Source organism: Styela clava, chromosome 3, assembly GCF_964204865.1.
Source record: "Styela clava chromosome 3, kaStyClav1.hap1.2, whole genome shotgun sequence".
NCBI lineage: Eukaryota > Metazoa > Chordata > Ascidiacea > Stolidobranchia > Styelidae > Styela > Styela clava.
In genome coordinates, this window is record NC_135252.1 from 8020769 (window position 1) to 8045397 (window position 24629).

A 24629-nucleotide genomic window follows, 5' to 3' on the forward strand; every position below is an offset into this window, starting at 1 on the left:
AAATTATGAAGTAGAGAGCTAGATGCTGCTGAGGATAACATTGTCATTAATTTTAATTTTTCAGAGTCGAGAGTCGAAAACTGAGTCAAATCATTATATTATGGAGGTAACACTATTTTAGCCTTCCCGGCCTGGTACCTACTAATGTTTAACGTTTGAGAGGTTGGTGATTAACTTCGCTTTTTACGCAGGCACACTGAGAAATGGATTGAACGATAAACATTATACTGCGGGTTACAATTTCTATGGTTGTTACGCCTGGATTACCACGCCATAAAATGTCTCTTTTCCACTGTACATATCTAGTGGATTCGTCGCACATGCTCTTGTAAAAAACAAGACGCCTGTTTCTTTTTGGAAAAGATAACCCAGACACGGTCTACGATATGCGTATACTGAACAGTCAATTTGTTTCATAACAGTATTACAAATTTGCCAAAATGTTCCTTGGTAATTGATACGAATCATTTGGTAAGTTAAGCTTCGAACCATGTATTTTAGTGTAATAACTCTCGCGTAATCATATTCATAAACATGTCAACTGATGTTTGTCGCTCTCGATAATTTGAACGGTAATTTATGTAAGGAAAGTTTGTTCCAGGAGCTTTCAAATATTGATACATGGATAAAATTATTCACTATCAATGAAAGTTATATTTATACTCATCTTGTAGGCAAGATATCATGAGACGATGCGTGATTGCACGTGTGCAATTAGGAAAAGCGCGGTACAATGTACCAGGCCGGCACATATTCTTGCGAATATAATGTATTTGTGTTCTAGCAAGTATAGTACTAGTATACATGCATATGTGCATATATACTCTGTATTCTGTAATATGTACGATATCAAAATCGCGCTGAATTCATATTATGCAGATAAAGAATTTTCTGAAAATTGGCATGGAGACAAAAAAGATGTCATTTTCCCAGCCTCGTGTTATAAAGTCCTTCAGATATGAAGCTGGCTTAGCAGAAACGGCGAACAATATAGGCAAAACAAACTGTACGCTTACAGACTTTCAATACTTTTAAATCTGATTACGAAACGAGAGAGCGAAGTTTTCGTACTTGGCGTTGGGTTCCTTTTGATAATTATAGGCAAGAATTCTGTTCCCGCGCCTCCATTATATTTTTATTTTATTTTGTACGTTGGGAAATGTTTTCTTTAAATAGACGCCGATCGGCGACGATGCGGGAGTTTTGCTCATATAACCTTATAAGGTATGGAAGTGAATACCAATTTCAATTTGATCGTCGAGGTCTTTCTAAAATAAAGGGCTTCAGTTTTTGGATGAAATGATTTTGAAAATTCCTTGACAAATTGAGCCAAAAATAAGGCGCTACTAAAATAATGAGACGAACTGTTGAATCAAGTACCAAAGGCATATAAAAAGATAAGGTGTAACAAACGTTATTTGTTTTTCCAGCAAGAGCATAGCCATTTTTACTATAGTAGCATTTTAAATGCGCTTAACACCATTATTATATTATAGGCGGCATTATAAATTTGTTTAACTCCAAGCTGTCGTTCAACAGGGACTCGTGATGAGCAGTAAAAGTGTATATATTAATGACTTAGACAAGATTTATGGTCATTTCGCTATGAAACTTCAAAGTTAGCCGATCGCAGATCGATATCTAGTTGTGAGAGGCACTTCAAACTATTTGTACTGGACGCAACAATAGGCTGATATCAGTTACAGAGCAACCTACCGAACAAGTAAGTAATCAAACGAATGGTGTAAGATAATTAAGGGCATTTTGCTTTCGATAACGGGTCTGTACTATCGTTGTGACATGGGAAGTTGTGGTTTACGATTACCGGTAGAGTAAACAGGACGCTATACGGATAAATAGAGGAAATAATGAAACTTGTATATTGGTACTCACAGATGGGGTGGATCACATTAAATCTGTAATGGGTCCGCGTGGATCTGTTTCTATGGACGAATTCTTGTGAGCATATGCTATAGAAGCGCAGAAAATATTGGTTTCATGGGCTTTTTAAAATAAATTAGGACAAGGCCAAAACAAATTTATTTCGTTTTTCGTAATATGAACTCAAGATATCAATGCAGTCAAGGTTCATTGCTCATGTGTCATATGTACCTCGACGTCGCAAAAGAAGTTTCAGTAGTTTATTCAAGATCTTTTTAACATAGGCCTGCATGGCAGCTAAAAACGACGTAGTTCGATTTTCTAAAGAGAAAGAGTTAGGGTTATAGGCTCAAAATCTCGAAGTAAAATCATCGACACCCTGAAACAAGTCGATCATGTTAATAGATAGCTGATAATAAAACCGCTGCAGAAATAACCGTTTTCGAGACTTCTATTAGCCAAACCCTTGTTTTCCAGTATTAGTTCATCCACTTTAGTCGGAGATGAACAAAGAATGACCCATCAAGAATTTCTATTCTTTGACAACAAAATATATATATTCAAAATAATGTGCATCTAACTGCTGAATCCGTTTCTGCGCTATCGACCTCACACTCATTCATAATTTATAGAGGAGATATAGGTGAAAAATGTGAAGAAAACGAATTTTACATGAAAGAAGGTCGTGCAAATTTCGCCTGGAATGTATCGATGTTCTTTAGCATTGGCATTTTGTCCTAAAACATAAAAATGTGATATTTGGCATATTTTGACGACGAAAACGTGTACAATTTTTAAGTGTCTTGATTGATATACGAAAATGTTATATGGAAAATCCGATCACTGTTAACTTGATAACATGAATTTTGAATCATCATCGAAAGCCGCCGGAATTGGCGGACGATTACTATTTCAAAGACTCTTTTTTCTGGGTCGATACATCCTACAGAAAATTCATTAAGATTTTCTAACACGGGCGTCCGATAAATTATGATTCGAGTGTAGAACACGCTTGGCCTAGGTATAGGATGTCTATAAATTTAAGCTTCATCGTGGGCAAATAAGCGCTCGCAATCGAGTGGTATTTATTAACCAAGGAACGAAGAGCAATCGTGGGGTTCAGCATACACAAACGGTTTCTTTTGAGAGGGCTCGAGCAGATTAACGTTGAGGAAAGCGTCGAGTTCTGCCATTCGGCCGCTGTTATAAAACGAACTGAAGCGAAAGGCAACGTGAACTGAGATGACACGTTTCGAGTCAGTTCGCACGGTCATTGGTTGCGAAAGCTACCAACGGGGTAAACTAGAGTTAGTTCGCTACGCTATTTGAGCATACTCCATTATTTCTCTTGACTGTGGTTTTGTGTTTATCAGAAGAGGAATGTTTGAATAAAAGATACGAAGTATATTGGAAACGGAATCGTCAACATGATGAAAAAGATTTTATATATCGCAACGCGAAGAAGTCTGTTTTGGAGTGGTCTTACAATAAATATTAGTATTCTAGCTATTCAACTATTTGAGAAAACAGATAAAGATTCAGCATGAATTGTCGAGTAATATCTTTATTCGAACAGTGTATTGTTATAAATCCTGTCATATTATGAATTTTTTCGTCAATTAAAATTATTCCACGAACGAGTGGTATCATAGATAGTTTTATGACACAAAAAATCGTTAATATAATATCCTGGCGTATTTCGGCCTACAAAACACTAACCTTGCCTGAGCTTGAAGTCGATTTTAAGTCTTAAGAAGTGAACACGTTTATGTTCTTTTCTATGTAGTTAAACTTGCAAACTATCAAACACCTTTAGCCTACTTTGAAGAATAACTTCCTTACTTAGACACGGGACGCCCGATGTATCCACCTAATTTGCATTAGGCGGCGTTATAACTAACCCGCTGCATTGGATGGAATTTCAGATTTTAATATAACTGTACTTTAATGTTTGAGAATCCGTTTGGGAAGGTCGAGTACGTAACATCCACACCAAAATCCTATTTGTCAAGCCAAGTCGAATCAAAAAATATGGAACAGAAAGGTAAGATAAAAGATTAATACTTGAAAAGTTAAAATTTGGTATAAAGTCAACCTATACATAAATATACGGTATCATACAAAACACAAACAAATATATATGCCCTAATCTGTGATGTGGTGTCAAGATTTGAATTTCGTGCAGTCGGGAGTCGGAGTTTTATACTTCTAATATTTGGAGCTAGATTTAAATTTTTTTGCAACCCGGATTTGGTAGTCGTTAGTCAATTTTTCCTCGTGCCCTTAATGGTGTAGCTTAGGGGTGGCCAACCTGCTTTCGACTAAAATCTTTAAAATAGCCCGCGATCGGCTGATCGGTAATAAGGTCATAAACAAAAATGTATGAATACTGAATACGCAGATAACCTCACACACGCCTACAAAATCTCCACCGCTGTCAATAAGCATGGCTCTGCGGGGCGCATTCTCATTGAAATTGCCACAAAAATTTGCATTTTTACCTCAATTCAATTTGATTATATAATTGTAAAAACTTTTTCATCCTTAGTTTTGCTATGTTCCGGTGTCCGCCATCTTGGTTAACATACTTCGTAAGCACCGGAATAATTTCGGTATTTCCGAATAATAGTAGTGTCTTACATGTCGTTAAATATCAGTGGTAGCTCATACAAAGCCTAGTTCATGGCGAACGGCGTAAATGAGTGTCAAGCCAAATTATTGTTTTTTGAGTATTAGGAAGTTTTGAGTCATTTTATCGTCATTGAAATTCTGCGATTCCGACTCTTGGAGTTACAAATCACGTGATAAAGCGTGAACCTTGCAAATTTTCAAAGAAGAAAAAATCAACGTGTTTCATGTCCATGAATCGCGGTATTTTCAATGCATTTCTACGTCTGATATGCCAGTTTTTGGAAATATAATAAGGGCTTTGATTAAAATTATATTTCAGAATACCTTATGTTATATTTAGTGTTGAATTTGCGTTGCGCTGTTTGAACAGAAACTAAATGATTTACGTGAACTTCCGCGATTTTTTTTAAACGATATTAATCTTTTATAAGCATGATTGTGTTTTGAAATTGCGATACTTTAAATCATGGTGTCACCTATGAACAATACAACGGAAATTTAGTTCAATGATAGCTGGAATTGCACAGGAAGTTTTGATAATATTATGTGGTTCTCAGCGCCATATGCTATACTGTAGCTAAACCAAACTGTCAAGATTGAAGGAACCCTAAATTCAGACCTATTCAATCGAAGAGAGTGCATTGTGCAACCTATGCTTTCGATTTTTTTTATGTGGAAGAATTTTCTATTGTCTCAACAGAGGCAGATTACATTCCTAAGATGTCGTTGTTCTAATTCCTGCATACGACTCCGACCCGTTTTTGAACGTAAAACGCGACGTTGACATATGCAATATGTGTATACTTGAAACCACCTGGAAGGTTGAATATTAACATTTTAAAATATGAGGATTTAAAAGAAAATAAGGATCAAGTCATTCTCCGAACTAAATGGTTGAATACTAAATAAATTTGGTCCGCAAAAACAATTTTCGTCGATGAGATCAACTGTTAAAACACAAATATACGGGTCGCTTCATTTGATAAGCATCATCCCTATCAATTACTGACATCGACGCTTGACATGAAGTAGATTTATTTAAACGTTATCAATACAATAGTATTGTATTTTGCAATTTTCAAGAGGGACCATTTAAATGCAACGATACGAGTTTCGTTCTTTAAAGCGGGTGTCAGATTAATAGCGAACAACCCTCTTGTGAGCTCTTTCGATAAACATATATATATACTATAGTTCGAAAATATTCAAGTATTCACTGCATATACACAGTCAATTTGTGCCGTTGGCAATTGTGAGTGTTAAAAATATATATTTGTATGTTAATCACACCCGACGTCTCCCCGTAACCTGTCCATCTCAATCAGCAACTACATATAAAAGCGTGGCGTTTTCTGGCAATGCGCACCACGTGGATTTTATTTTGAACCGCCGATGTCATGAATGAATGCTTGGTAACTTTCAAGGAAGTTCATCATTATATGATTGAATGAGCATGGTGCTAAATTTGGATTTCCACTAAATGCTACAATATATCAATCAGAATATCAACCGATGTTACTTTCGAATTATGAGGTATTCCCTTACAATACTCTAACAAGAGCCGTATGGGAATCTTTTCTGTACAACTTTTGACCCGCGGGGTTCCACTACTCACAATAAACAATGTAATTTTGCTACAATGAAGAGCTATCTAGGTTGAGTTGTCCTAATAAATGACTCGATTCAAAATTGGTAATATACCGTACGATAGAGAGAGACTTGACTCGAAGATCGAAACATGACTTTTCACAATCGTTCTTATGTTGCCAATACAGACAAAGTAACGTATGGTTTATATTTTCCTTCAAGTTTTGGGGAAGTACGAGCCTGTTCGGATCTAGCTTGTGTATAAATATTGACAAGTGAATTTAAAAGTCAGCCCAGCAACAAAATTCTATACCTTTTCACTAAACGAAATTTATACACCACTGAAACATATCGTTTTATCGAATGTTTTATTATTCAAAGAGTTGTTTCAGTATGAAATTCAAAGAAGAGCACTTCATTCGCATTCTTTGGCATACGCAAAAATCAAAGTGATTTAAATTTTAGAAGTCGCTTACAACAGTTACGATGGAGTCAGTGGAGGTAAAGTTACGTACCAGTCAACGTCGGTATCCTACGGACCATCCAGTTATCAAGCTATGTTCGGTAAAAGCCACAAGTCTGGATATGCAACGTCTGGGTATGCAACGTATGGAAAGCTGAATAGATACGGGTAAGGGATTTCAATAGTCATTTTCCATCAATAAAATGTATGATGAGTTGTAATTTAACAAAACTGACTTTTCTAGCTTTCCGAGAGCAGTGAATATCTACTTTTTTACTCGCAGCGAAGAGATTGCTGGTGTGATGGCGGTTATAAAACCTCATAGCGTCTTTAGGATTTTGGGTCCCTTCTCCTCGGTTTTCTATAAGGAAATATTTTGGTATCACAACATTAAAAGGGAAAAGAGTAACGCCCATCAAAATGTTAAGTCCATAGACTATTAAGATTGGAAAAACTAAAAACTGCCCTGTATCGTAATACTTTTTTATACGACGATTCCTCTGACCTATATTCCTAATTGTGAACAAAGCTCATTGTTCATATAGATTCAACGATAATGTGTATTGAAAATGTTGACGAAGGGCGGTAGCTTGCTGTATGTTACCTTATTCACTCAAATGGGTCTGCCGAGTGAGTCATGATTTATGATATTGGGAAAGTATATGGACAAAAACTGAGTCGTGTTAGGTAGATACGAACATGTTTCATCCAAGAAAGTGTAACAATCTTATTTTTAATTACTTACTTTCATGAAGAGATGTGTCCTAATGTATTTTTACGAGCATGCAAACGGTAATGGTGGAAATGCTATAATAAACTAATGTACAGTCTCTTATATTTTTTGAATTCGGTATATGAATCGTTATCATTTTATGTAGGTCATTAATGTTAATCATTATCGTGCTGAAAGCTCATATACTTTGACATTTCTTAATAATTTGTAGGCGGTTTCCGAAAATAAATCGTACCTATAAACTAAGACATGCCCTTTTGTCAGTATTACAAAAGTTCTTTTCGACGTAAATTATCTAGCGACATATATATACGGTGCTAATGGAAGTTGCAAATGTTGAAAGCGTTTCATTTCCACTCTAACTCAAACACGAAAATTTACTTATATTTTGTCATATACATGTATAATCAAGTAACTGTGAGCGTTGTAACATGAGGAAACATGAAAAAACATTGTGTGCCCGAAAATTGCCAATATGTGCGAATCTATTTTTAAAAAGAATTTCAAAAAAATAAATTGCAATTTTGAAATCTAAACAATCGCTATCTACTGGTATTAGCCTAATCTTGTTTTTAAGTATGAACACTATCTTCACTATACCACAGCGTCGTGACGAGAGTATTAATTACACTTTTAGAACAAAAGAACGGATAATGGTAACGCCGTATAGTGACAGTGATTCTTTTGACTATTCGTCTCACATTCTTATGCATAGGAGTTACGCGCACGACTGAAATTCATGAAATGATTTTATAGATAGAGGATCAAATATGTAACTTTACAAACAAAATCTATTACAGATATGGGGAAGGCTCCATTCAAGCCACATCTGTAAGTGAAAGCTTCGCCCAACTCCCTGGTATTCTGAGCACACGAAGCGAAGAAAAACAAGAATTGAGCGTCCTTAACAATCGATTTGCTACTTACATCGACAAAGTAAGAAGGTTGGAATCGCAAAACAGAGCCTTGGCGACAAAAATTACGGAGGTTAGTAAGTTTGAATCCAATTTTCACAAGTCGTAAGCTTATACCAACACATATTGTCCTTTGCGAAATAATCCCAGTATTTTTACCTATAAATATTCGTTCCGAAGAAAATCACAAACCCTCAGGGAAAATGAAAGATGCGTACTTCAAACATATATTACTTGCTGAAGTAATGCAAAGAGATACCATTAATAAAGTTGGCAAAATTTATATCTCAATCAACTGATCCCAATTAAAAACTTTAGATCACACTAAACAAAGATATGAAGATTTTTTTCTATTGCCTCTCAGTTTTTGCATATTAAGGTTTAGAGTCGGAGTGTTTTGGGCAAAGTCGTATTTTTGAAACGTCCCAATCGCGGGAAAAAGGTGAAACTTAGTAGATTATCAAACCTAAATTCCGGTGGTCCTTCGGTTCGTCATTCAACTATTCCATAAGTAACTTATGTATATATAACTTTACAATCAAGAGCACAAAATAATAATGTGCTCACAAAGCCACGAGATCATGTTTGTGGTGGGTTATAAACGGAAAACAACGATCCGGTTGATGAAACAGTGTTTGCGGAATTAGATTATAGAATTAAATCTACAGGATTGTGGTCGTCATGGAAATTAAACCTCAAATACTAGAACCGCGATGAAGTAATTTTCCTCCTATATGTGAAAAGATCCTAAAATAGATTGCTTCCGAAAGGATTTCGAAGTATTGCAATAAATATCTCATCGTCGCCAATCCATTCATCAAATTTGTGGCCTGCTAAGACAAAGAAAATGTTTGAGATTATAAAGCATTCCGAAATTCAATGACTATTCTCACGAAAATGCAAAATCTGAGTATGCAATCACCTCTTCAACCTAATCTTTACTTCCGAAGGGCATGTTCAAACACAGGTTCAGCCAAAGTCAACATGTTTACCAGACGGCGTATTATTCCCGCTTGAATACACATTGAGCGCCGCGCGACTCAAAGGTACCGCTATTAATCATATATCACTGAACATAAAATCGAATCCAACACTAAATGAACAACGCCCATGTAGACTCGATGTCTATGTAAACTAATCACTATGAATTTATTTTGAGCTTTCGAAATCTGATGTATGAACGAGGCTGATCTAAATTACCTAGTTAAAATACTGTAAATACCGAGTAAAATTCATAGATATTTTTAAAATTATAGCTTACACGACACACATATTTTGAAACTTAAATATTAGTACATCCTACCGACTGATTACGTGACATTTTATAAACAGCAGCTCTGATAAATGTTGTCTGTCAATTTATTTAGATTGTGGTTAGTGCGCAGGATTTTTTCTTTATATATTCACGGAGTAGAGATTTCGCACGTATACTAAATATCAGCGCAGATTGTATATAAGCCGAAAAGATACGAATTCGGCTTTTACAACGTATATATGCTAGTTTTGTATGGGTGATTTCTTGGTTCAAGTTTGGTTTGGGACGAATCATCTATTAAAATTATTCCCTGCTCATGTTGCATCAACGCAACGCAGGAACTATTGACTGAGACGGATTGCGCTTAGTCGGGTATGATAATAGATATTTTCATTATATGTTGCACATGCTCTGATTGCGTTAGACATACTACCGTGGCAAGGAGCTCAGAAATCATCTAACACTGAAAATTGCCAGCAGTTTGTTTCCCACTAATTGCAATAATCCGTGCAATGGTCACCATGTTTCACAATATCCTCAAGACTGAAGGTTTACGTGTATTTCAACTATTTTTAGCTCGAATCCACAAGAACAGTAGTCAGTAGATCTGGAGATATATATGATGATGAACTAGCAAGACTCCGACGCGAGATTGAGAAATTAACTCATGACAAGGCTGAAGCCGAAATTCAATTGCACAACTGTGTCATGGAGCTTAAAGATTGTGAAAAGAGGTAATTGGCCCAATGGATATGCCCTAATCTAACTTAAATTGGGGGTTTAGAGTTTCATCCAGCATGTTCAATAATTTTTTTTTCTGTTTTACTCTTCAAGACTCAAGGCCGAGAGCGATGCTAGGTGTAATGCAGAAAAATTGGTCAAATCTCTTAGAAAAGACGTTGACGATGCCACTTTGTCAAGAATCGATTTGGAAAGAAAACTGGAAACTCTTCAAGAAGAACTTGAACTTTTAAAGGCTACAACGTCTGAGGTATAACTTTATTAATGTAAAACGTTAACAACAGAGTATATAAGGCTGTCTCTGTCCACTTACTTATTCTCCAACATCCCATTACGTATTTAGGCAAATGTAGTGTATGACAGCTCTGATCCAACAATGTCATCTGATTCAGAAAATGTGAGCAATGCACAATAAATGAACACGAAATTTCTATTGGAGAAACCATCATACTCAGGGAACATACGCTATTTGTGCTGTGCTAAATTTTCATGAAAACCCGCAAAATCTAGGTTAAAACTGAAACTGTTGAAACTCACGAACATTTTTTTTCAAAAGTATAAAAGTAATGGCTTGTGAGATGTCCTACTCCTAACTATTGGGCGATTGGTCTCAACAAAATGAATTATTTCTGAAAAGCACACTTTCTATTAGTTTACTAAGCGAAGTTGAGAGTATGCAATATTTTAGGATATGGAAATGATGAAATCACAAGTGACGGTGAAACATGAAGAAGTCTTCGATGCTCCAATTCCGACCGCTGATTTGACTGACTCACTGAGGGATATTCGCATTGCATATGAGCAACTGTCAAAGAGCAATGCGTATGATGTAGAGAAGGTCTACAAGAATACGGTAAACACAATGTGCATACTCATTGTGATTTTTTTCTATATTGAATTGGATATATAAATAGGATTGTTGTAGTTAGTTTTACGTCAATCAAAGAGACTAGCATGTACTATGTCTCAACAATTTTCTAAAAATGCCACAATACAAATGAATGCGATAAACGTATTTGTGTAAAATTTTCAATCTCAAATCCTCGCCTTTATAATATTTGTTCAAATACTTGGTTCAAACGACTAATTTAAGTAACGTGTGCCGTGTAGTGCTTGGAAGAGCATATATATGTATTTAGGAACGGATTAAAGACTTGCTCACGGTTTTTAATAAAACTTCATTGTTGAGGTTGAATGGTGGTACTGAGACTAAGACATTCTTGACAAAACGTGACCATATAAAGGAATTGTACGCTAGTTTAATTGTATATGTACTTAATGAAAGATATTTACTGAAAATTATGACGCTTTTGTCAATCATACAGATCGCAGATCTTCAGCAGCAGATAAAGACCAGCAATGCAGCTCTTGGCGATTCAAAGTCTGCTCTGTTGGATACTCGTCGTCAGCTGCAAAGCATTTCTGTGGAAATCGAAGGATTGAGAAGCACGGTGAGCAATAGCTGCTATTGAATAGCATTATTATATATATATCGATTTATAACTTGCTCAGAAAATAAAAACTCATCCCTCCTCTAGACATTTTATATATCTATTTGTATTTTTTGATCACTTAGCGAACCACTATTACAGATTAGACACTCACGGTCGGCGTTTACAAGAAAAAATTGTTTCGATGAAAATTATCTTGAAGTCTATCACTTTCAGAACTTCGCGACTGAACAAAATGAGAATGACTATTATAGTATTTCATAAAAAGTTTACATTTTTCTTAAATTAAACAAAGAAAGAAATATATCTCAAATTACAATCGCTATAGAGATATATAGTTTCTCTGCACTCTTTCCCATTCTATTTAATTTTATGCTAATTTACAATGAAATAATGGCATTGTGTTTGGATATTGTTATGTAAGAAGAGATATTTTGAAACAGTTCTATATTCAGATTAGTAATTTAACATAGTTCTTAGAAGTGGTTACGTTTCCCAGAATTTCTCATTTGCAAGACAGAGATTTCATCTCTGCATCCACATTTATCGAATGATGCTATAGTTAGAAGAAAGAGAGTCAATGTCGATTATCTTAAAATAGTTGCACTAGACTAGACCATAGATATTTCAGACTACATCACAACATTATTTTCAACATTGATATATACAGAATTCTTCCTTGGAAGGCCAAGTTTCGGACTTGCAAGATCGCATGGAGAAAGAGGGTGAGCAATCTCAAAGAAGGATTGACGTAAGTATTTAGGGTAAATGTTCTCGAAATGATTATAACAATGTTCAAATTCTTACTCCTTGGTTTAATCAAATGTAATAGTGATTAAATAGTTGACAATGGTTCAGTAATAAAATATCTGTATGACTCTTTATGAAACATGGCAGTGTTCTTGGTAACATTTCGAGGATTGATAATTATTTAAATTTTTATGTATGATATTCTAATTCTCCCATCTTGATTTCCATAAAATCGAGTAAGGATATTAATATATTGAAATTTCCTGATCCATTAACAACTATTAAATCACATCTTGATTGTTATTTTTGTTGCAATGTAATCGAAGCAAATAACAATTATTACGTATCATCGCTTTCGCACTTCTTTATACACACCTCATTATAAAAATACAGGAACTGGAGGAAGAATTACAAAAATCCAGGGATGATATGGCACGCCATCTTGCTGATTACAACAAGTTGATGAACATCAAACTTTCCTTGGATCTCGAGATTTCTACATACAGAAAGCTGCTGGAAGGAGAAGAAGTGAGGTAATACAGACATCACACATATTGTCATTGGGGGCTGAAGTTGGGAGTTGAAGGGGTCGTTATGAAGTATGGTTAGGAGCGAAAGCTGTGTCAAGTAGCGTGAGACAACAATTTACTTTGTGATTGTTAGTGACAATCCGTGTATAACATCCTGCTCGTAAAATTTTGTAGTGATGACAAAATATTCTCCACTTATACCTCCCAATCCATGCTATATAGCTCCTCCCACCTTCACTTCACACTATTTATGAGGTACGGAATTTTATCAAAATATCATTTTCATGTAACATAGCATGCTGCACCATCAGCAGCGTTGGGCGAAGTAGTTTTAGTTTACATTTGATAGACGAAACAGATATGTTCATCGTAATTTTGCGAAATGAAGCATTTTGTGCTGTTCATTTTCAATAGAAGTAATCAAGCATATTCATTTATTTTAGGATCAGTAAGAATTCTAGTAGAGATGCAAGTGGATATGACATCGAGAAGAGTATTACAGGTAAATTATATATTTACATATCGAATAAAGCTATGCGCAATTTGTAGATGTAGATGGTCAGCGCGCGCAAACTTCTGCATGGAGAAAATTACGAGGTTGTCACTAATCATATGATAAGTTGTATTTATCTTACCAAAGAATATGCCCAAATATGTATGTGCTCCAGCGTCAGAGATTTGCGCAATAGTCGACTAATGTGAATACATAGTGTCTTTGCGGTTCCCAAGACTGGCATTTAACTAGAGCTTGCTGAACCTATCTAGCTGCATGCCACAAGTATCCAGAAGATGTCGGTAAAGAACACGTAAAATTACAGGTAAGCGGCGTGGCATTTCATCAGCTGACAGTGACAAAAATCACGATGCATCATCGTATCACGAAGATGATATTATAAATCTCATGATAGACGGAGATGACGTAGAAGCCCTAGAAGAATGCAGCCAAAATATTGCTCCAAATGACGCGAAGAGGGATAACTCGTCATCTGATAGCCATTCCGAAGAGGGTGATCCAGCATGAAACACAAAACATTTTTTAGCACACCATTGAATTTATCTGGAACGAACAACCAAAATTCACTTTGATTGTTTCCAGCAGTGGATAGTGCCTCTGCATTATGAAGCTTGCATGCAATATTCAAAAAGAATCATATCTTTGTGTAATTTTTTCCAAAGATTCGTGGTTAAACTTACACTTGTACCTGATGCATGTTTCATTCAATGATTCTGGATTACGACAACGAATGCGTAATTTCAAAAATACTGGCTCCCACTGAGGCAGGTAGCAAAATCGTCTGTGTCAACCGTATTAGATCATGACTATCATGTATACTGGTATATTAAATTACTTTAGTCATATATATTAGACGTAGCATTAATTGTAGCTTCCAAATTTATGAAATCTCATGGTATTCTATGCACTGCGATAATTACAGTGTTCACTGACGTTGGTTATCATATGTACTTTTTCGAAAGATATGCATCCGTGTTGAACTTATTATCTATCATTCGTGACAGACAGCATCAAGTACATAGAACATACAATAAAGATTTACATTCATAGACAACAACATCGATTTTTGTACAAGATATTAGAGAAACAAATTGTTCAAAATTTCACTGCCATTAGTTAATAGATATATTTACTTGATTTTACTGGCGATGATTTCAGAAATATACTGTAAAATTTATCTTCCTGTTTTTACATAAGCCAGAAATCCTATCTTTGCGGAAATATTTTTATTAGTTACATACTAGTCTTACGGATATCACTTAATAAATCGAAACAACTTAGTATAGCAATTTTGTATGGTAACACGCTCCGTTATTTTTTCCTGAGGGTAGTTCATCAGTATGTTGCGATCGCAGAACACGCGATGGCGATCTCGAGCTCTTTTTCAAGAATATTGCGTTTTTCAAGAATATTGCGTAGATATGACGAATTCTAATTCATGGTATATATTCATAATTATTCGATTATTGTCTCAAACACGACAAGCTGCAGGCGTCTGGTCTCATTCTAGCATGTTCCAGAATGAAGAAGAAATACCGGTCTTATTACCTATATCACCTGGCAAAATATTGTGTTTTCAATTTGAATTTATTTTCCAGTACAATCCGTGTCTGTATCGTCAACCAAGTCAATTGAGAGCCAACCAAGGATTCTGGTGAGAGAAGAAGTTACCACGAGATCCGGTTCAAGCTCGTCCTCGTCGTCTTCAGATTCCGACTAGATATTTTTCTCCAGTCTCGTTCCACAAATAGGATTTTTAGCTATTTAGATTACAAGCATACAAAAATGATAATTTTGCCTAATTCTTTGGTAGTGCTGTGAATGTTTCGTTTAAAAACATAAAATTATTTTTGAGCCGAACTTTGCCAGCAAACATATAATATTATGTAAAACATTCCTCGCAAATTTGCAAACAAATTATTCCAAGAATTTTATTCACCTGATTGCGTGTTAAAAAATATTCGATTTAATAGACATATTTGAAACATTCTAAAAATTTCAATCAATTATTTAGCGAACTTAAGTGCTTACAGGTACCGATAACGTTACTGAATCCGCAGCAATGTTGTGTTTAATTATCTGAAACATTGAAGTTACATGGCGATCGCTTGTTTGTGCATCAACATATATGACACACGCTTCTGCAAATATATTCCTCAGGCTGAAAAATGACTGTCTATATAAATTTCCTGGTACATGTGAGCGAAAATATAAAATCAGGGTACTCCTTACCTATTCTCGTCAGATTATTTGGTCTATATTGAAACGCTTGATTTAATAAAACATTGTGTCCATAATTTCCATACTCGTATAAGTATTTCCTAACTCGTTTTCGTTCGGTTTTAAAAATCCGCTACTACCTGTAAACGCTTCATTGCCTTGTAGTTTTTGCTTTTGCATATATTGGACACTAATCACGAACTTGCACAATATAATAATCGAATACACACATTTCATATTTGTGTTTCTGTCAAACCACAAGGCGAGAGTGGGTATAAGGATGGTTACAAATCACAATGGCATAGGATATTTTGGGTGAACGCTGGATAGTCTTCAAAGGATTCTTTGTGGAGAGGATTAGCCATCAAATAGATCAGGAATATATTTTATCTCTATACATAAAAATACTTTTAAACTTGACAAATCCTCAATGAATGGAATATTTGTTGCAAGATTAAAATTATTCTATATCCATTTGAATATGGTTCTGTCTTTATTGGTGGTTTTTACAGTTTACCTAAAAGCAAATCTATACAAACAGTCACATACGTGTTAAGCCTCCGTGGTTAATGGTGCCGAAGTTGCTTTCATGTATCATTGGCAAGTGAAAACTTTTGTAAAGTGTTTACAAACACAATGTGGGAACTGGCAAAGCATGGGTATTTCCTTCAATTTTAATATAACAGTGGCCTTCTCGAGTGTGAATTTATTATTTTCTAAAATGATCTTAACTTATTTGCCCCAGTAGTTTGTATGCATGTTCACAGAAATTGAAAATTCATTAAATTGGGCCTACCGGTACTACTATTTAGATAAAACCCAGTTAATAACTAGACAATAAGGCTGTTATTTTTATAAATATCATTTACCAACTGCAGTCGTAATACGGTTGTAAATCGCGGCTGTTCTACAAATTACTTTTCAGTTGATTACTATTCATAACCTTTCTATGTTATAGGCAATATTGTATGCTGATATGGCGAATGATACTATTGAAGATGTTGGTAATAGGGTTGTAGCAAGTGTCATTTGCTCGGTTTGAGACATGATTTTGATGAAATTTATGTGACGTCGGTGAAAAAGGTGTTCTACAAAACGTGTCAGTCATAATAAATAATGCAGACGAAACAATATCAAAGTGACGCAAGCACAATAGTCATACGCGTCAGTCCACATGTGCATGCTCACGCATTTGAGGGGACATGTGGTCATTAACGTCATAAATCGCGCTTAAGCCGATTCTTAAAATCGTCAGCAAAGAGGAAAAATCTTTCTTTACCCTGCTTTGAGCTTTTCACCATTTTGATGTAGCGTTTGACTAATTGTGTGGTGATATACTTCGTAAAAGTTCAACTTTCTGATACATTTTGCAAAACAAAGTGCATTTTTTACAATACCTGTAATATTAAGATAATGTTTGCGCAAGTTAGAAATTTACCTAGCTTCATGATCCAAATTTAGAAAACATAACTACTATAATGAGAACTTAAAATTATCAAGTTTTGTATCTGCAAATATAGCAGAGTAATTTATCAAAAATATATCTTATACACATTGAAAATTAAACCAGTAATGAAAGTAAATACAGATCGAGCGATAAACTTATCGACAAAACAATTTGATTGTGATCAGAATAAAAAAAAAACGATAAAAGCGTTATACCAGCCTGCGGGAATAACTTGTCTGATCGTGACAAAACAAAAGCAATTCTAAACATGGCTTAGAAGGGAGTATTTTCAAGAACGCATCTCATAAAAGTAAACAAAACATTGCCAGGGGGGCCTAAATTTTGATTGCAAAAACGATTAGATGAAATTTGAATCGCAAAGGAGTCTCGCTATTAAAACATATTATAAATTGTAGAATCATGATAGCAAGGGATGGTGGATAATAAAGAAAAACACATCCGAAACCCTTTCCTCTCAAATGTTCAGAGATCGAGATGTCCATCTAGAACAGTGTTTCCCAAACTTTTTTTTGCCAGCGCCCCCTTGGACGACCTTTTAACTAACAAACGCCCCCCTGACAAAAATGTTGAAGCAACTTTATTGTCCATTTATCATTAGTATATTGTGAAAGTTGAGCCTAGGGAAATACCACCAGCTTGATAATATCTGGCTTCTTTTCAGTCAAAAACAGTCTTGAGCCGCGTCTGACACTGCCGAGAGAATCTCTCGATATGTGAAAGTGCAGACACTGCACCAAATACACACTCTATCCAGAATAAGCTGGTAAGAGCAATAACAAAAATTTTGACCCAAGCTAACACGTGAAGATATTTTAATTTTATTCTGTTGCCAAAAAGATGGAACACTGAAAGACTGAACATGGGTTTGAAAGTATAGACCCAATGATAGTGGCGCATTTTCTCTTCTGGACATTCAGGGTTATCCAGAAAATGAAAACCAAAAATTATCTCTAAAAAACTTTTTTATTGTTATTTGCACTTGAGCTTCTGTATGCGTATGATTATACTAAGAAGTTTTGCAAAATTTTCAACCACTCAGTTTTCTGCTGAAGCGCACCTTCTGTTGTCAGGACATGGAAATGAAAGATTTCAAACGGTGAATACAGAACATTACGCGTTTGTGCCGAGAAAAATCGGGACATAACTTGAGGGATTGATAGGAATGACCAGCAATGGTTCCAGCATGGCAGGGCGACCCGCAATACATCAAATCAGACGCTTGCTTCCCTGAGAGAAAAGTCAGCAATGACATCCAGTGGGCACCTTAAATATCGGACTGAAACCTCTCAGATTTTGATATTTAGGGTGATTGAAGGACAATTTGTATCAAGACAATCCTCAAACGATTGGTGAACACAAGGCTGCAATTGCAGAAATAAAATAAAGAAATACTCAAAAAAGAGATTGACATTGTTGCAAAAATAATGCAATTCTTTCTTCAATGTCGAGGAGAGCATTTGGAACATATTCTAGGAACAACATAATTTTTGTGCAAAACGTCCTAGATTTTCCGACACTTTTGGGTACAAACATACGCAAACAGAAGTCAAGTGTGGACAAAATTAAATAATTCACTCCATTTTCGTAGAAGTACCGGGTAATTGGAAATTGATGATTCCGTTTTTTGGGGACGACGCTGTATAATACTGTTTTTAATATACATAAGTTAAATATGCTGCTTATGTCACTGTATTCGATAGTTTGCCGCAACACAAATAATGTACTTACGCAACACAAATGATAAACAAACACTAAACAATTTCAAACACTTTTATAACATACGGGTGTTGTACTTATACTTATCAAAGCACCATAGAACCCGATAGTGAAATAAAACGGTTATTCAATACAGTACAACAAAACGTAGAATGCATGGTGAAGGGAGCATATGCCGTATGCGCTAGACTAGAAATTTTATGAAACAATACGGGTTTGAAGAAGTCATAATACCTATTCCATGTTAAGCGAGAAATTTCCAACACCGAAGGCACAAACAAACTCTAGAGTTTTAACCAAAGCATAGATGAGTAAATGACATAAAATATCTCACTTCTTGTGAGTTCCCGTATTGATGTCAGCGCCCCCACTTTGGGATTTGGGAAGAAAAATGATTCTCAAGGGAGGGAAATTGAACGATTCATTGCATATAAAATGGCAAAATGAAGAAACATGATCAAAAATGGAAAATTTTAAGATGTATGCACAATAATTGATTATTTTATATGATTGGTGATTGATTACGTGGTAGTCTTTGTAGATATACCCGATCAACTGTGTTTTAAATATTAATAAATATACAAGAAAAATAAATGATTCTTTGGAATTTTTCTAGATTCACGCTGGCCTCGTCAAAGCCTGTTGTTTTACCCAAAGCTATTCTGGTTTTGAAATAAATTACATTACCATGCGAACTCTCCGCTGATCTATTTTGGCGAACTCGTGCTTGCGGAACTGAACTTCGAAAAGCAAGTTTGTGTACGAGTATTTATTTCCGTGCGTTGTCCTTCGGTATAATATGTATGTTTATCGCTACTTGGATTCATACTTAGCCTCGATTCTAACTCCACGAAAAAAAGAATTGTTATTACTTGAAACATAGGCATTTGAACCGATAATAGTCATAAAACCCAAATGACACCCCAAAAATTCTTCTGTATGCGAAAATTACAGACCTCATGTATATTTTATGGCGCGAATGTGGCCCACATGAAAAAAATAATCATATCTGAAATTTGTGATTGACGTTTAAAGTATTTTACAGTGAATGGCAATAAAACGAATCATGAGGTAGTTTCGGTGCGTACTCTTTGCCGAAATACAAAGTTACTGACGTTGTTGCCATTTTTATGGTATGAATCCGGACCACATGAAAAAAAAAATACATCAATGCTGAAATTCGTAATAGGCATTTTAAAGATTTTGAGGTGAATGATAATATTAAAAAGTTGCAGTGGGTGGCGTAGTCTTTGTCGTAAAACTACAATGAAATGAGTCTATATTGTCTGTGTCAACAAAATTATGATTTGGACGAATTCATTATGTGTGTGTTCCACAGATCATAAACCATGATTAAAGTTTTTAAATACTCGAGATGTTTGTTTGTTTTTTAAAACTTTGCTTTGAGGATCGCTTAACCTGATATTACTAAAAAGTATTGTAATAAAAAATTCTAATGCTCGAAACTAAAAATTATATATAATTTATTATATTTACTTTAATGAATATAAAACTGTGTACTTGCTTTTCATGTCACATAGGATATGATTCCTAGGATTTTAGTTGAATCACAAAAAAAAACTGTTGTGTAATATCTGCCCTAAAGTTATTTTTCACATGAAAATGTTTTTACTCTCCTCGCAAGTATACTTCGTGCAGATTCACTATCGTATTTCCAAATATCAATCTACGACGAGGTAACTGTTGGGTCCAGTGTGGTTTAAAGATATACATTATTTATTTTGTTAAGGCCAATATTAGTTAAGATAACATTCGATAAAAAATGCATTAACATGACATCCCCGCTAATCACAATATAATACAAAAACAATTGAGATACATATTTCTCTTTTACTCATGTCGTGATTTTTCAGATAAGCTTATAAACATCAACATCATTCATACATTTCCACGAAATCACAGAAAACAATATGCAATTAAGCAATAATTGAGAGTAATTGCTAAAATAATAAGACTTAAAGCACGCGTTGGCTCATTCTTTGGTGTTGTTGTTGAGACAAGAAATCTCTTTTTTCCATAACTATTAGCTCCTTCTGCAGTTTAAATCTAAAAATGTGACATATACAAAGCGATTACTTTTATTAATTCCTCAAATGTCTCCTGGACTGAGGTCGTCGTGTTAATTAAACCGAATTTTTCAGGCTCTGAGAATAAGTTGTCCTGCTGATTTTCCACTGAAAAAGGGATCACCGGCTCAGTGAATGGTGGCACATGGCTATAACCTTTGTGTACATTGTTCTCCATGCAAACTATATGGTGCAAAATACCCACGAACGCTGAATTCGCGTATAAGTATAATAAATGATAAACGTGAATAGTCCATGAGCTGTATTAGCATAGAATATAGATGTTCTCGAGAAAACATATGGCAAATGTGATTTACTTTGTCAAGAAACTGTTAGTCTGCAACAAGTTTTATCAACATCTCTTTTTCGGGTGGAATCCCGATATACTCTCTGAGAAAACAATTTGTTAATTTTGGAACTATACGAACTAAACTACTAAAGGATCAAAATGATGAAATTCAACCGGAAAGAAAACATCAAGTATGCTATATTCTTAGATTCCGCATGTTACATGTATGTATAAATAACAATGTGTCTAGTTATAATGAACATAATCCGTAGTTTCAGTTTTGTAAATAATGAATAATATGTTTCACAATGTGAAATACACAAACTGGATTATTAAGTCATTTGAAATCAAACAATGACGTGTATTTACATCGCGATTATGGCCACATTGCGTGTCACAAGTCGAGGTTATTTCGTGACAAAACCGAAGCATGGCATTTATAATGTGGTCGATACATGATAATTTCAAGGACGTGAGACTGATTCCACAACGCAATGTACACACAAAATTATACAATGAGTATGCCATATTTCCACAGTAAACAGGTTAATTTATTATACATTTTTTTTATCCAAATAAAGGCCATTATGTTTTGTCAACGCCTGTGATGAATGTGGTCAGGATTTTTACCTTTGACCTACTGAGGTACGAAGCAAAGGGAAATCTCTTTCAAGACAATTATATATTTAGCTCAAAGTTCAGAGCAGAATCAAAAGCTTCAACTCAAAAAAAAAATACAGCCCCGAAATAAATGAATTCAACAAATATAGCATTGCAAATGAATTTCTCTCGGTTTTGATTCCCTCCTAAACGTTATGCGCAAAAATTTCATATGCGCTTTTCAGATCAGTTTTCATACTTTACTTACAATACTGTTTTATCTTAGTATTTGGTTGGTCTTTTTCTTGATAGTGGTAACTTAGTTATCACTAAGATATGAATAATTATATTAATATGATCACTGAGATGTAAAAAACTGAAGTAACAAATATCGACTGGTAAAAAGTTTTATTTATACACGTATACATACTACAATACTGGCAATTCCCAAACAAGTTCCTTAATAAAAACAGACGGAAAGATGTGCTTCAAGGCCGAGTGGGTATTCATCATTTTTCTTTGTCAGTGTATCTTTATTCACATTTTCTGTTTGTAGAATGTATTTGTGGCAATAAAGTGTTACTTCATAATAGGTTTGAAAGAAATACACAAGAGCAAAAGCAAAAAGAGCTAAACCTCATATGGCAGGTGTCGGCAACCTCGTTTAATGAGCGTATGCTTTAATTATAATTAGACAACAATGGCGCCGAAAATATTCAAATGAAATTAAATCAATATTCTTTTATCCGAGAGATGTATCACTGGTTGATATTTATTATAAAAATTATCACCCGTTCGGTTTTCAACTTTCTAAAAATATGTGCTGCCCGCCAATGACCCTAGACAACAATGACCCTAGATTATAATTAGACAACAATTAATTATAATTGGGAAACAAAACGCAGAAAAGTTGATGCTAAGTGCAAAAGGTTCAATGGTTGATATTTATTATAAAAAGTATCACCCGTTCGGTTTTCAACTTGTTTGTCCAGCCAATGACTTGCAACTTTTAATTTTGGCCCGCGATCGACAAAAGGTTGCCAACCTCTGCCATATGGTGTATGGTGACAGCACATTTTCACCCGTATATTTTCACTCGTGAACTGCACCCAGGACATTTGCACCCACAGATGTTAGCACCCGAATATAATGTCCTGGGTGCAACTTACGGGTGCAAATGTACGTGGATGCGGAGATGACGGAACAATGTTGTAGAAACGTATATCTAGATTCTTTTGAACATACCATTGAACAGCTCCTACAAATCGCAACGCAATTAAAGTGGATGAAAAATGTGAATATAAAATATAGGTTTACAGTGAATTCCTTTACACTCAAGCACGAAGACAAAAATGGTCGTGCAATTTTTGAATAAGTTGCTTGAAAGTGGATACTGAATAAACCACGAACTCCACAGTCATTTATACGTATTCCAATAAGCTTGCAATTAGAAATTTGACGAAAGCTTTGTTTGTTTATCACGAATTCACAGAATTTAAACGGAGTCAAGTTTTAATCGGTTCAATAAACACAGTGGAAGATTTATCGATAACAACTTATTTTATGAGAAATCTTGGAAAGTGATGATTATTTCAGTCCAGTAGATACCTTATTCACAAGCCATATGAATTTTTTTCGTACGAAGCAATATTTTTTAAAATAATATTAATATTCCTCTGACAAACACATGATGAAAAAGTCGTAAACAATAAGAATATATAGAATCAGACAAGCCGTTGTGAGCAAAACAAATTTTAATGCATTCTTTTTATTTAAATTCAATTGCGTGCATACCAATGATACAGTAAACAAAACAACAAACAATATGACCACGCGAGCACGATAATCTAAAGCACTTTCCACGTTCTCTAAAAACAAACCACAAAATTTCAATCACAATAATCATCATTCAACATCGTGTACTTGCTACATAGATAAATAGTTGGTACAGTAATCATAGCCTAGATCTCAACTTGAAACGAGGAAGAAGTAACCAGCAATAACACCAAAAAGTACAATATTAACACATTTTACTATATTCTTGCATGTTCAAATTTAAAAACGAATCATATAATAATATTAAAATGTTTCATTTTTAAATACATGTACATTTTCATCCATACTGATGCAAACGGATATGGGTTTAGTTTATAAATTGAATTGGACAAAATATCTGAATTCACAACATCGTCAAAGAATTTAATATCTAAGTTCAAATCCATCGTGTACAGTGTACACAGTAACAATTGAGATGTAAAGAGTGTAAAAATAATTAGGTTTAACAAAAACGAAAAACAAAACTGTGATTCCGAGAAACATATTATGCGCACTTATTGAACAATGGGAGTTGAGTTTTTATGGAGGCTACTTTCCGCATTTGAACCATACCTTTATTTATCAAAAACTATCATCAAATAGAAAGCCGAAATCTATTACAAATTTAATAGAAAGTGAGATTCTCTCCTGTGGCCTCGGACCCCGTTGTAAACAATTTGGCGGTGCTGTAAAAATACCAAGAGAACTACCCCCACATGTCGTTTATTATGATGTTTTTAGTATTGCGGATGATATCAGACACGTTATTATTAAATTTTTCTTCAATAACTGAAAAAAAAAGTTAAATATTAATCGCGACTTCGCTGTAAAAGTTCACGAGATTGAAAAAGGTCATTGACACTAAAACCTACCGAAATGGTGAAATAATGGGTAATGGAATAAAAGATCTGTCAACTAAAATTATGTTATCAATCACAGTGAGTGCGTATGTTCAGTTAACCATGTGAAATAGACTTTGATCGT

At 34.8% G+C, this 24629-nt stretch overlaps 1 protein-coding gene across 2 annotated transcripts; it reads left to right on the top strand.

Moving 5' to 3' along the window:
- Positions 1 to 3801: 3801 nt before the first annotated feature.
- On the top strand, positions 3802 to 15901 carry LOC120343144 (vimentin). 2 transcript variants are annotated; one of them, XM_039412261.2, is made up of 11 exons: positions 3802 to 3925; positions 6565 to 6730; positions 8096 to 8282; positions 10041 to 10198; positions 10299 to 10455; positions 10894 to 11058; positions 11531 to 11656; positions 12327 to 12407; positions 12800 to 12939; positions 13380 to 13438; positions 15049 to 15901. In XM_039412261.2, exons 1-11 carry the CDS (start codon positions 3829 to 3831, stop codon positions 15168 to 15170), a joined length of 1458 nt encoding a protein of 485 aa, XP_039268195.2. In that variant the 5' UTR covers positions 3802 to 3828; the 3' UTR covers positions 15171 to 15901. The 2 variants fall into 2 exon arrangements, with proteins under 2 accessions (XP_039268195.2, XP_039268194.2); XM_039412260.2 differs by lacking the exon at positions 15049 to 15901 and adding an exon at positions 13755 to 14717.
- Positions 15902 to 24629: the final 8728 nt, after the last annotated feature.

Coding starts and splice junctions, on each gene's coding strand:
- LOC120343144 (XM_039412260.2), top strand. CDS start 3,829: ATGTTTGAGAATCCGTTTGGGAAGGTCGAGTACGTAACATCCACACCA. Junction 11,059..11,530: donor AGAAGGTCTACAAGAATACG/GTAAACACAATG, acceptor TCAATCATACAG/ATCGCAGATCTTCAGCAGCA. Junction 12,408..12,799: donor AATCTCAAAGAAGGATTGAC/GTAAGTATTTAG, acceptor ATAAAAATACAG/GAACTGGAGGAAGAATTACA.